Source organism: Mastacembelus armatus, chromosome 4, assembly GCF_900324485.2.
Source record: "Mastacembelus armatus chromosome 4, fMasArm1.2, whole genome shotgun sequence".
In the NCBI taxonomy this organism is placed as follows: domain Eukaryota; kingdom Metazoa; phylum Chordata; class Actinopteri; order Synbranchiformes; family Mastacembelidae; genus Mastacembelus; species Mastacembelus armatus.
In genome coordinates, this window is record NC_046636.1 from 15,275,210 (window position 1) to 15,288,902 (window position 13,693).

At 39.4% G+C, this 13,693-nt stretch overlaps 1 protein-coding gene across 3 annotated transcripts in view; it reads left to right on the plus strand.

The window, feature by feature from the left end:
* mcf2l2 (MCF.2 cell line derived transforming sequence-like 2) overlaps positions 1–13,693 on the plus strand; it is a 160,636-nt gene that overhangs the window by 45,839 nt on the left and 101,104 nt on the right. For all 3 annotated transcript variants that reach the window (XM_026304800.1, XM_026304801.1, XM_026304799.1), the window contains exons 6-15: positions 6,021–6,137; positions 6,224–6,373; positions 7,194–7,318; positions 7,441–7,555; positions 8,708–8,827; positions 9,722–9,913; positions 11,569–11,760; positions 11,848–12,034; positions 12,183–12,286; positions 13,320–13,408. In XM_026304800.1, coding sequence (XP_026160585.1) covers positions 6,021–6,137; positions 6,224–6,373; positions 7,194–7,318; positions 7,441–7,555; positions 8,708–8,827; positions 9,722–9,913; positions 11,569–11,760; positions 11,848–12,034; positions 12,183–12,286; positions 13,320–13,408 — 1,391 coding nt within the window. The remainder of the gene's footprint in view (positions 1–6,020; positions 6,138–6,223; positions 6,374–7,193; positions 7,319–7,440; positions 7,556–8,707; positions 8,828–9,721; positions 9,914–11,568; positions 11,761–11,847; positions 12,035–12,182; positions 12,287–13,319; positions 13,409–13,693) is intronic.

Here is a 13,693-nt window from a genome sequence, read left to right on the forward strand (position 1 = left end):
AGCGCTAACAGTTTTCTGTTTGTGAGTTTGGCCCAATCTTACTTGTCTTTCTACATCTTCACTAACAGACTTTGTTATCAAATCCAGAATGGCGTCATCTGTGATACTATGGTCTGAGATGTGAGGTTTAAGATCTTGTCTAACATATGTGCATCTTTCATTCATACCTTGGTATAATGAGTGGAGGAATACACCCTGCACCAGTTTTTTGTCATAATGGAAACCATTGGTTTGTTTGGATTCAAATGACACACGCTGTTTTAGTCCCATTAGTCTATACATGAACTGGTGTGGTGTTTCCTTGTCATGCTGCTTAGCATTGCTAAGTTCCTGAAATAATTCAGTACTGTTTTTTTCTCGTAGGTGAGCTTTTAAGAAACGTTTCACTTCAGCTACCGTCAGACTATCTTTGGTTACAAGCATGTCTTTAAAGGTACCAGGCTTAATTATCTTCAACACTGTTCTAATAATCTCAGCCTCTGTGAACCCTTCATTGACACCTTCATCAATCTGTCTACACAACTGGCTGTAACTCAAATCAGAATCAGAATCAGAGATTTGACCACCATAAATCTTGTACTCTCTACGTGGTAGCAGTGATGTGAACTCAGACAGTTTGACTAAACCTGGAACTGAGTCCGCGACTCCTGGTATCGACATCGGACTGTCTTTAAACTGCTCTTCCATTTGGATCGCTGCCGTCTCATTGGTCACAGACACTACCATGACCGATTCACCGTCTGGTGACGAGTCAACATCCTTCTCCCCAGCCGCCGGAGGCGATTGCAGTTCCCCAATGAGGTCACGAAGAGCAAGCAGGCGAGACATCCCTTGGTCCTCAAGGCTCTTTAGTTGTGAACTTCTGAGATAGTCAACAACAAAGTCGAAGAGTTCCACTTCGGTCGATTCCCTGCCTGGCCATTCTTCTCCCGACTCATCTTTCAACGACTCTGCAAGCTTGTAGAGTTGGACTCTTTCGCCGGCACTGGTGAGTTGGTGAAGTTATTGCTGGATCTCCCACCGCAGGTCGCGTAGAGCAGCCATCTCGAGTTGTCTGAAGCCAAGCGTTTAGCTCATCGGCTCAGAAACAGGTGATCAGGATCCCTTGGTTCACAGATGATTAGTGCCTGACCATTAGGTGGCGCTAATCCCGGACGAGCCCCCAAATTGTTGCTCCCCCAGAAGACTCAGCTCAGGGGGGCCTATGTTCTGTGACAAAGAATAAAGAGAGCACACATGTTGAGCTGCTGTAACTCCACAACGAGAGGATTTATTCTTCCTCTTTTTAACATTCTATCATGAGATTGCAGTACAAAAACAATGGTCATAACACGTTCACTTTCAACATGTACAATTATTTACAATACCATAATCCATGAAATCATATTTATACAATCATGAATTATTGGTACTTCTTACATAGCACCTTCTACTAGCTAACTTCACATTAGCCGCCATGTACTGTGTTTAATATACTAAACTTCAATAGCATTTTCTTCTGGCGATTGGAAACAACCTACACTATGTCAATGCAGTGACAAAATATCCAGAAAAATGTCATTGGATGAAAACGTTTCCTAATACTCTTATTCAGTACACAAATGGTTCCTTTACCGTAGCTGGTTTAGACTAGTTTGTCGTACATCGTATCCCTAGACGCTACCTCTAGCATTAGCATGGTTACCCCGACACTTATTCACTCAATACTCGGATATCTTTCACAACAAAATCCGTTTCGCATTTCACAACATGCAACTACATCATCAGCGATATCTTGTAGCATGCAAAACCATAAGATGTACTTATTTCCATGTTTTGACTAACCTGTGACAAAGAATAAAGAGAGCACACATGTTGAGCTGCTGTAACTCCACAACGAGAGGATTTATTCTTCCTCTGGCGATGTGCAGCTTTACTCTCCATCACCTGCGCCGCATACGCCCTCTATCGGCAGGCCTAGGTAATACACTTACTCATTTTGAGTTGAATTGGAACCAGTGCATATTTACAATAAAAATACAACTATCAATTAACAAACCCTGAAGATTGCTGAAAATTATGGGGTACCTGTTTTTAACAACTAATTAATTCCAAGTCTCTACATCTGCAGGCGAAGGTCCAACAGAATGACTTAATAAATAGGCTACAGAATAAACATGCTAGATAAGAAACTATATAATAATGTAACAACTGCAAAATATAACAATTGCACTTGTATCATTAGACCTGAAAGCCGAACTTTGCTTGCATCGTCAGAGGGAGGGGAGGAATCTGATGACGCATATGGAGACACATAGTATTTCCATGGTAGCAGATGTGGGTACTGGACACAGGCAGGAAAAGTCCCTGAGGAGAAAAACAATCAACTCTTCATGACATTTTTCAGAGACAAAGTAAATCCTGAGCCATACATAAAAAACAATAAATGACACTGTGTTAATGTTGATAAATCAAAGCTCTAGTGGTGAAAAAACCGTGCTACCTTGAACATAACAAACTGATCAATGATTGATTCAGCATCAGTACTACTAAGACAATCCATTATGATCCACTCTGAGCCTCATGCAATGACTACAAGATGCAGTGCAATAAAACTGAGAAAATCATTTAAAAAATGTATACAAGGTGCCTACAGGATTAAGGCTGCGGGTGCCACTGCTCATATAATCTATATAACATTCCACTGTTAACTAGTGTTCATATAGTCCAGCTCTGCATATCCCAGGCCAACTTGCCTTCCCCCTGTCTGGTGTGAGATACAGATTACAGACTTGGATCAAATCCTTTTTCTCTTGCTCCTCTTATTTTCAAACGAGTGAAGTTTAAGGGCCTCACCTCGTCTGTCGTACGATGGTTGTAAAAGGCATCATATGCGTTTTAACAATGTATCTGTAATGACTTATTAATCCAAGAACAAGAATCTTTCCAGTATCACTAATATCTCAGCAGTAGGCTGTCGTCATCAGCCCTGCACCTCTCAGGACACGCTGTGATTCACAGCCTGGTTAGTAACATTGGGCTCTTATGCCATGTCATGTCATTTTAGTTCTCATTTATGATAATTAGTAAACGATCCCACTCCCACTATATATATGAGTTTATATGTTTTCACTGTTCAACAATAAATACATTTTAGTGTTGATTTCACACTGGTGATTTTGCTGTGCATACATGTATGAACTGCCCAAATATCTAATCCTCCAGCACACAAGTCAGTTTTCTGACTATAGCTTAAATTTTATTTAAAGTTTTATTATGTGCAAAGTCACAGTGAAAATTAAAAGTAATTCCCATCCTAATCTCAGAGTGCAGCTTCAAACAGGATTGAATTCCAGTCTCCTGCATAAAAGTGCAGTGTTTTCCACCTCAGCCAAACTTTCCCCATCATACCTGTTAAAGTCTGTTATATCAGAATGTTATCAAACAATCAAATATATTCCTTACAAAACACAAATCTTTGCAGTTTAGATGCACAGGGATGTTTTAGGAATGAGGGTTGGCTGATTTGTGAGGTCAAGTGAAAATATCCAGAATAAAGTAACTGTAACGGACACCATAGGAGACGGGAACAAGAAACATGTTTAAGCTCTTTATTTAGTACTCACAATATGTATGGGAAACGAGGAACCAGGAACGGTGTGTCTAAGGGAAGGTTACGGAGATCAGACAGAGAGTAGGAGTGAGGGAAGTCCATATATACTGGAGGGAGAGTGCAGACGAGGTGCAGGTGAGTGACTAGGGAACAGGTGAACCGTAACAGTAACAAAGTAACAAAGACTGACTGCAGGGCTTTTTCTTTATAGTATGTGTACTCTAATGGCTGTATGGTATGTGCATGTACATTGTGCTTTGACTTGGTGAAGACTCAGCCTCTTTTACAGCATTATGATAAGATGGGAGGTCTCTCACAAAACTTGTCCATGTTTTGCAAGTATGCCTCATAGTTCCCTACCCGCCTTGGCAGTCCTGCCTCCCACTTGAAGGACCATTGGCTTATTAAAAGTAAAAGTGGTAACCATCCTTAGCAAAAATATTCTCAATCACATACTGGCAAATTTCCAAACTGTCAGTGTGTCATGACACAGCTGTGACTATACACTGCACATATCTGACAGACCGACCTGCAGAGTTACTAATAAACATGGAATATTCCAAGAAATGTGTGAACACTTCTCTAGAAGTTCTAGATTCTTGCCCCATCATTTGGCCCTATAATAATAGTGTTACACTTGGTTTGGTCCCAGAACATAGAGACGTTTCAGTAGTGTGCTCCAGCATCCTAGAAGTACCGCCCTCTTTGCCTGCACCCACACACCACCTGGTAGGCGTTAAGCCTGCGCCAAGAACTGCTGCTGACTCAGCCAGTTTTACTGTTGTCTCATATGTATAGGTCAATAGGGCCCTACTCCATCTACTAGAACCAGCGTGAGTCAGCTTTCAGTGACAGTTAGCAGCATTAGTTGAGGGGATTGTAATAATCAATGTGATTATTATTGTGCACCCAATGTGCAAAATGTATTAGTGACCCAATGTGGCTGTAGACAGATGTAATGCATCCTAAACCTAAACAAATAGTTTTAATGCCTAAACATAACAAGTGGTTTAAGTGGTTATAGCTCACCAAGGCATTTTAATGATTGTAGCCAAGTAGTTTTACTGTCTAAACATAACCAAGTAGTTTTCATGTCTACACATAACAGTAGTTTTCATGCTTAAAGATAAGGAATTCCCTGTCTTCCTTACTGTAATGATGCCAATCTACTGAACCTACCAGTAGGTTAGCAGGGACCTAATGAGAATGAAAAGTCAGTTCATCCACTGTCCCAGCTGTGTCTGAGAAACTGTCTTTGCACACCTACCAGCCTCTTCTTGTCTCCCCACCTCCCCAACAACTATTTTTCTCTTTTCAGCAGCTGATGCTTTACTCAGAGTAACCTGCGATGTATTTAGACCAAATCCTCCGCACCCATACTGCACATGCCCTGCAATATCCCTATGTCTAAGAGCTGCCTGAGCCTGCAAAACTGCCTCCTTTTGGTGCCACTTCCTTCCTGCTGAGACTGTTGGTCCTGTGTGCATCTCCAGTCTAACCTTAGCACATTTAAACTACTCTGTTAATCTTGTTATGGGAGATCAAGTGTGGCTCTCCCATTCACTTTCAAATGTAGTGTGTCTTAACTGTTCTCTCTAGCTTCTCTACCACATAATATAGCTACTGACAAGGGCCATAATAATTGTGGTAAAAGACCAAACTTCACGCACTACAGTTTGTGTTTGCCTGGAAGGCCTGACACATCTATTCCTTTAAGACTATCATTTGCCTGCTGCCTCAGGCCCTGTTCTTTGTTGTTGAAAGCTGAATTGTCGCACCTCCCACTTTTGACTGAATACCAATGTCAGGACTGCCCCCCCCCCCCCCCCCCCCCCCCCCCAAACGAAACCTTATATGAGAGAAGTACTACTTTACTACTGAAACACTTCTTGATTTCACTGATTTGACCTTCATCCTAGCCCATTTTAAGTTACCAAGTCATCCGATGATTTCTTTGTACATGGTACAGTGGTACTGATGTTTGTCATGCCATTTATATACACGTGTATGATAAAGAATTCAAAACTTTTTTTCTGTTTTTTCAAATATGCTGTTGCACCTTGAATCGCAAATCGAAAAACTTGAAATACTGAAAAGAGCAGAGTTTAATTCCAGTTCAACCAGTCTAGGATAAATTATTCCCCCAGATTTCACAACAGTGCAATGTAAAATGTTATTGTTATTGTATTAATTTTTACTTTAATTTTGAGATTGATCATATTTGAATGGTTTTGCATTTAATGTTTTTTCTAAGGTGGGGAAACGATAAACATAATGACATCATCAACATTATTTTCTCAGACAGAGCATGGTATGCCTATGTAATAAAGGAGAGTTTTATACTAAACTCATTAGGGCTACCACAGTTCATCTCACTGTATCATAATGAAGGTCAGAGTCAAAAACAGTGTTTTAAATGTGTTTGCAGGTTGTAATGTTGAACTCGCTGTCAGACCTCCATGGCTATGTGGATAAAGGCCAGCTGACCCAGGAACTAGGAGGAAGCCTGGAGTACTGTCACAGTCAGTGGATGCAGCATCGAACTGTGAGTAACCATGCAATACTAGTTACTGTACACCTTAATATAAATAAAGAGATTTTGCAATCTCCAAAATATAATCTTTTTGGTAGGCCATAGAGAACTTTGCCATGACAGTGAAAACCACAGCACAGATGTTGCAGAAGTTTGGGACGGACCTGGCAGAGACAGAGCTGCCCAATGATGTCCAGTGTACCAAAGACCTGCTCACAGCACACACTAACAAACACAACAACCTCAAGGTGATTTAGCATGTTTAATACACCATCTCATACTAATACAGATAGTACATGAATATCTCACAGCAAAAATTGTTATACTGTACTGATCGGGGTTAAACAGCATTAGATTTGTGGAGCTTCTGTAGATACAATTAATTAGTCAATTAAAACTAGACTACAAATGTGCCACTGTATGAATTTGGAAGAAGGTGAAACATGGTGATGAGTTTCCTGGTAAGGAATCAGATAAAACAAGTGTGAACCTGCATGAGAGAACACAAATGTCACACCCAATGTAACACAGAGAAATGCATTTATCACCTCATGAACTGCTTTTCATTGTAGAATGAGAGTTACTGAAACACTAATGCTTTCACACGGCTTATGTAATACCTCCCATGGTTTTTTGGGCTCTTGGTCTTTCCTTTGAGACTCACCATGGTCAGGATGGTCTGCTTTTTATCAGCAATACAAATTTGCCAGTCAAAGTTGGATTCTGGATGAGAGAAGTGTGTAAATTTACCACACTTTTTATTGTGGCAATTCCCTGAATTAAATCTCTTTCAGCAGGAATTTCTGCAGTTGTAAATATCAATGTGAATAGGCTAATGTTTCAGCAATACCAATCAATTTTTTCCCACCAGGAAGGTCATTCCTTCCTTCAACCTTTGAATCTTGACCTTACAGTAAATAAGTAGATAACATAGAGTACCAGATACTAATTGATTGTTCCAATCATATTTTAGGTATGACTGGGACCTTACACATACACGTGTGCACAGGTGTGCAGATGATAGCTCAGATGATATTAATGTTGTTTTTTTTGCTTCTTTTATGCCAGGATGAACTGAAGCTGGCTTTGAACCAGGGTACCACCTTGTTAGGTTGCATTAAGGAGCAGGCAGCCAAATCAGACAGTCACAGACTTAATCCCGACGAGATGGAGAATCAAACCACTGTAGAGAGGTGATAGCCAGCAAATATTTTCTCATATTTACTGTAATAAAATGTTTTTCAGTCTATATTACTGTTGTGTAGTAAAGTGACTGTCAGTATGCATGTAGTGAATTTGCCATTGTGTGTTTCAGGCTCTTAGCCCAACTGGATGAAACAGAGAATGCCTTTGAACAGTTCTGGTGTACACACCATCTGAAACTGGAGCAGTGCCTGCAGCTACGTCACTTTGAACAGGACTTCAGAGAGGTACTAAATATCTGTATTGTAGCTCTGTTTGTCTCTCTGCTACCCAGCTACCTCTGGCATCCAACCTGTGGATCTCGCCTTTGTCTCCTCTTCATACAGGTTCAAAAGACTTCAGCTCTAAAAGTGTACTTTAAATGACATACTTAACAAAACACTGACTGGCTGACTCTGTCATGATTCCCCTTTGGGACTTCCTGCCAGGGGACCTTTATTTCTTAGAGACTTCCTCTTTTCCTTGCTTTGGTCCCTGGCAGCTTTACCTTAGTTATTTGAGTTCATTGATTTCACCTGTGTGTAATTATCTTTGTGTTTCTCCCTATTTATACCTCCCTCCTTCCTTTGTTCCCTGCTGAAGCATTATTGAATTAGTTAGTTTGTGAAGGTGTGTTTTTATGACGACCGTCTCACCCGGTCCTTTCTCAGTTTCGACCGTCTCATCCGGTCTTTGTAGGTTTACCGTCCCATCCAGTTCCTGTGTGTGTTGTAATTGTCTGCCCTGGAAGTCCCAGGAGGAGTAAAACCTTTGTTGTCCAGCATTTGGGTCCTACCACCTCTCCTTCTCTCCCGCACCTCCTCTCCGACACCAGCTCATGACAGACTCAGCTTGGTTGAAAGTTAGGCTTCATAGCCTTCCTGAACCTTTATGTTCTAAAATTATTATAATATCTCCTGATTTTATTAAGTGCTATTTTTTTTATTCTACACAGACTCATTTTTGTGTCATGAACAATTTGCAAAGAATTGGTTCAGAAATGTGGCTCCAAAGTGTTTCTAAAGAAAAGGCATTACTATAGGCCTGATATTGTCTTTATTATGCCAAAAACAAAGTAGGTGAGGAAAAATCCCTCTACCGTGTTTAAGCATTTGTTGCTTTGGTTCTGCACAATTTGAAAAACAAAAGTTATAGTGTTATAGTTATAGTGTTAGAGTGTTACAGTATTTGTGAAACACAGGACAAACTAAAACTACTGTAAAATCACTAAAGCTTTGTGATATTTTGAGCTAATCAGTGATCACCTTGTTGGGCTTAAAAATACTCAGAAATGAAACAAAGCATGGGAGAGAGAGAAAGGACATAGTGCTCTGTGTGGATCAGTGGCTAGCATAATCATTTTCTGTTTCTCTCTCTCTGTCCTTCCATTGTTTCCCCAGGTCAAAGTGTCCCTAGATAGTTTGATGGACAGTTTAAACAGTCTATTAGTTATCGCAGACTGTGTGGCTGGAGTTGAACATCTGCTAAAGGAACTGAAAACTCTGGAGGAGAAGGCTCAGGTCAGTAAACACACATTAAGCATTACTTAGGACCATTTCATCTGCAGTGAAATGTCAGCCCACTAAATCAACAATGGTGTACCGAATCAGTAACCATTTTCAAAGTCAAGCTTTAGAAAGGCTTCATAAGCTGAAAATAATGGGTTTAGTTAGTTAATGAAGCTTTATTTATACAGGAAGTCTCATTAATGTCAAAGTTTGTTTTGCAAGAGAGTCCTGTAAACAAATGACATTATTCCATATGTGCAGCTCAGCCCAGACTACATCATTCAGTTTTCAGAGTATGTCATCTCAATCTAGTGTGAAGACTCACATGGCAATGTGATAGCTTTGTAGTCCACTGTAGACAGTGGTGCATTCTGTAATGAATGTGTCCTGTTTTTCAAAGGAGGAACAAGCTTCAATTAGAATTTTTAACCTTAGAAGATTTTAAATATAAGTGTTTAAATCTGTATCACCACTCGAGCATGGATAGGACATCTGTACATTGACTTCTTGCGACATGTACAATACAATACATGAACACTGAATACAAAAAGATATGACCATTGAGCAGTGTAGTTCTTAAAGGCTCAGTTTATTTTTCTGCAATCAGTGTTTTATTGGGGAAGACCTAAAGGAAGCATTGCTGTATGTAAATCTAATAGAAAGGAAATGTTCAATCATAGTAGTCTCTACCACATATGACTTCCTGACTTAGGATCCAACATAAGCCCCATGACCAGAAAACAAATCACAAATCAATATTTTTTAAAGTTTAGTAAGCATAAATAAAATGTAAATATCCATCTACATATATTTATGTAAGTAGATATGCCCGATTAAGGTTAGCCCAAAGATTTTGTTTGCACAACTTAAACCTCCATAATGTATGATGAATTGTTATTCTTGCAGCCCACACTAGAAAAGGCCCAGCTCCATGCACTGCATGGAGACCAGCTGATCCAGAGCAACCATTATGCTGTGGACTCTATTCGACCTAAATGTGTAGAACTCCGGCGGGTCTGTGACGACTTCAGCAATGAGGCCAAGAAAAAGACAGATGTTCTGTCCAAGTCTTTGCAGATACACATGGGTATCGATAAGGTAAGGAAACAATAAGTCTTTTACACACTTATTTACTTTTATATAATGAACTTGGTGGAGGGGGGTCATAATATGTGTCATAAGGGTTTAGCTTTACATTATGCAATAAAACATGAAACAAGGTGAGGTGAGAGATGAAATTGAGCCAAAACAATAAGCTGAAAAAGAACTGTAGAGCTGAGGGAATAGCAGTAGCTGGATGAGGGGGTCATCAAAATCAAAATATAAATAATATTAATAATAACAAATGTGATATGAAAATATTGATTAGGGCAGCTTCAGGTCTTTGTTCATTTTTTGTTAATTATCTTTTTAGACTATCTTGGCATGTCATTCCTAAAATGCAACACACACTCTATCTTTATTCTTTGTCCAATAGAACAATACTGTGTAGATAATACACTTGAGAGCAGTAGCAGAGGAAAGAAATAACAATTAATAAATTACATTATTATATTATAGAATATTTAAAAAAACATAAAAATACATTTAATATAATTTTAAGAGTAGCATATTAGTAAATCAATAAGCAGTAAGTTGTGTGTTGTAATGACATAGTTACTGTCATATTGCAAGGTACAAGATGAGGGATTTCAAAAGAATCAAGGCTGTAAGGTTGTAATAAATATTACTAGGACAGTATGCACAAAAAAGTGACAATGGAAACCTGGTTTTAGCAGTCATCTTTCTTTATTTATTTCTGTTGAATTTCTTTCGAAATATTAAAAGCAACAATCAAAGATTTCAAAAACAACATGTATTGAATCCTGTGATTTGTTCTTCGGTTTATTGTAAATATTATTTGTGATTTAGCTTTTCTGAAAATTAGATGTGGTGACAAACACCATCACTAAAACAATGATTCTTTTGCAGAAAACCAGAAGTATTGTAGAATTGGCAGCACTTTTCTGTGCATGTCAGATGAAATAAAGGGGGAAAAAGCACTTTAAATCCAATACATGGTAACATTCTTACACAGAAATACCAGCAAAGCAAAATATCAAGAAAAGGAGCCAAAATAAGACAGAGCCTATTATCACAGCACTCAGCCTCCACTCATACATGAGAAGAAGTACTGTTTAACTAGTTAATAGTTTCTAAACAAGTCAATCTCAAGCTGTAAACAAATTTTTACTGTAGGTATGTCTTACTAACATTTGGAGATAGTACAGAGGTTGAGTACAGCTTTTTACTGGACAATACCTCCCGCCCCCACCCCCACCCTCCTAGTTATATTTAACACTGAACTTTTAAAGGTGTAATGTGTAGCTTTTAGAGTGATCTGTTAGCAAAGATAGAATATAGTATTTAGAAATATATTTTCTTAAATGGAAAAAAATTAGAAAATAATAATAAATTAGATAATAATAAATTAGAATGAGCCTTTTAATTCTACAGAGGGAGCAAGTCTAGACAAGTTGCCTTTAGTAATGTCACCACTAGATGCTGATAAATCTTTCACATTTTATTGCACCATTGCACCTTAATTTCTCATACTCTGCATGTAGAGTTTCCTCCTGTGATCATAGCCCAACGGAATTAACAAGTTATTGTATCTGTTTGAAGTGTTGCCTAGACACAGAACACTCACACCGAGCTACCACATGGAAAAGGATGGTGTTACATTCTGAATCTTGCCCACTTGCTCTGTACAGGTGAACCAGTGGTGTGAGTCTGGCATCTACCTGCTAGCCTCCCAGGCCGTGGATAAGTGCCAGTCACAGGAAGGGGCAGAGTCAGCTCTGACTGACATTGAGCGTTTTCTGGAGTCAGCAGAAAAGAACCAACTGACTGAACTGAGGAACCTCCACAACCAGTATGAGGTCATCCTGTCTGAGGATATCAAGGTATGGTGCAAAAAACTGTTTACAGGATGACTGGATATCTATTACAAAAACTATGATGAGGATTGCTAGTGAGTTTTCTGTCTGCAGGCCAATATCCTGAAGGCACTGAAGCGGCTGGAGGATGTGCAAGAGATGTTTGAGAAGCGACATGTCAGCCTGAAGAGACTGTCAGCGAAACAGACAAGGCCTGTACAGCCTGTAGCCCCACGGCCTGAGTCCTCTCCTAAACGGTCCGCAGCAAAGAACCCCCCCAGAACTACAGGGACCCAGCAGCGTGAGTTGGATGTTGCTTATTTTTGTAGCAAATAATGAATTTTTGAGACACAATCTGAGCTAATTTTAAGAATTTGTGCATGTAACACAAGGTCTGGTGAGAGAAATTATTAAAATTACTTACACTGTGTCCTCCCCATTCATTTCAGCTCTGGCTCGTAGAGCTTCAGATAACTCTAACAGTGGCAAGGCTCCAGCTGAAGCTGATCCCAACAAGAAGAAGAACATACGCAAGGCCAAGGGAGGCATTAAGGTACAAGCTCCAGTCATACCAGTGCACTATCATTTAATCTTGTAAATAATTATAATTATTAATATTCTTCACACCACTTTGCATTAGTATGCATAAGTGATACTAAATAACCAGTCCATTCTTTGATACTCAAAGTGTATAGGTTGGTAACATACAGGTACGGAATTTCATTTCAATTCCCAGTCCTATGATAAACATTTGAACATTTTAAGCAAATTACCTTGTCTTCAGAATAAATTATGGGCTGACATTACTTTGTAATATTAGCCTCTACTGAGGGGACTGAGAAACAAACCAGTAGGTGCTATAAATGAGGAGCACTTCAATACCGAAAGTGAAGCTCATGAGAAGAGCCAGGGATCTTACCATCCAAAAGGAAGTGCTTATAGATGGATATCTGAATGCTCATTATTGAAATACATGCACAGGCACAGGGCCGAAAAGAGAAGAGACCACAGGGAATTATTAGGAATTATTGCTCTCAAACTTAAAATGTGGGTGAGCGAAACTCCTAAGCCCTCCTGTCTGCCCCATGATAGATTGGTGATCCGTCCCCTCCTCTCACCCAAGCCTGGGATTGGCTCCAACCCCCCACAACCCTCGAAAGTATTATCATTAAAGCTGATGGATGGATAAATGTGTGATGTAACCTCCCTCATCTGTATTATAATTGTATTATAAACTATTTATATTACAAGGAAAATACAGTAAATCATTACACCATTACAAAGACGTCTACAAATCCAAGCTGTTAACAGGAACAAAATCCACAGCTTGTAATTCTGCACTCTTAAACAGATTGATTGTTAAATATTTACCAGTGATGGATAAATACCTGAATGCGAACATCTGGCAAAGACTGCCAAATTGACAGTGGTTACCTGCAAGCACTACTAAACTGCTCTACTAGGCCAAAGCAGCCATTGGTTTTGCTGATGTAGTAGTGTTACATAAATATGCATTGTAGACAAAGTATACAATGCTAGGATAATGAAATGTATACTGTATGTATGTGTGCGCTTGTCTGTCACAGATTGAAGTGATGCATGAGGAAAGCCAAGGAGGCTCCACCCATGTTGTTGTGACCAATGAGACAGAAGAAAGTCTGTCCAGCAGACGCAGGTAAGGGCACAACACACAACAGTTCACTAAAATACTTGGGTGTGCAATATTTTTTGGAAGATTTTATCATTCCATAAAAAAATATCACTTCATAAAACTATTTAGTTTCTGAGTGTATCCTGTCACAGATTCCTTCTTTGTGGTAGTTGGATTTATTTATTGATTACTAATTAGAAGCCCCATCAGTCTTGAGTCTGGGTGTTTTTAAGTACTTGGACTTTTCTCTGTTTTGGGATTGTTTTGACTTGGCCTTCCCATGGGCTCTCTGTCACTCTCTCTCCTTTC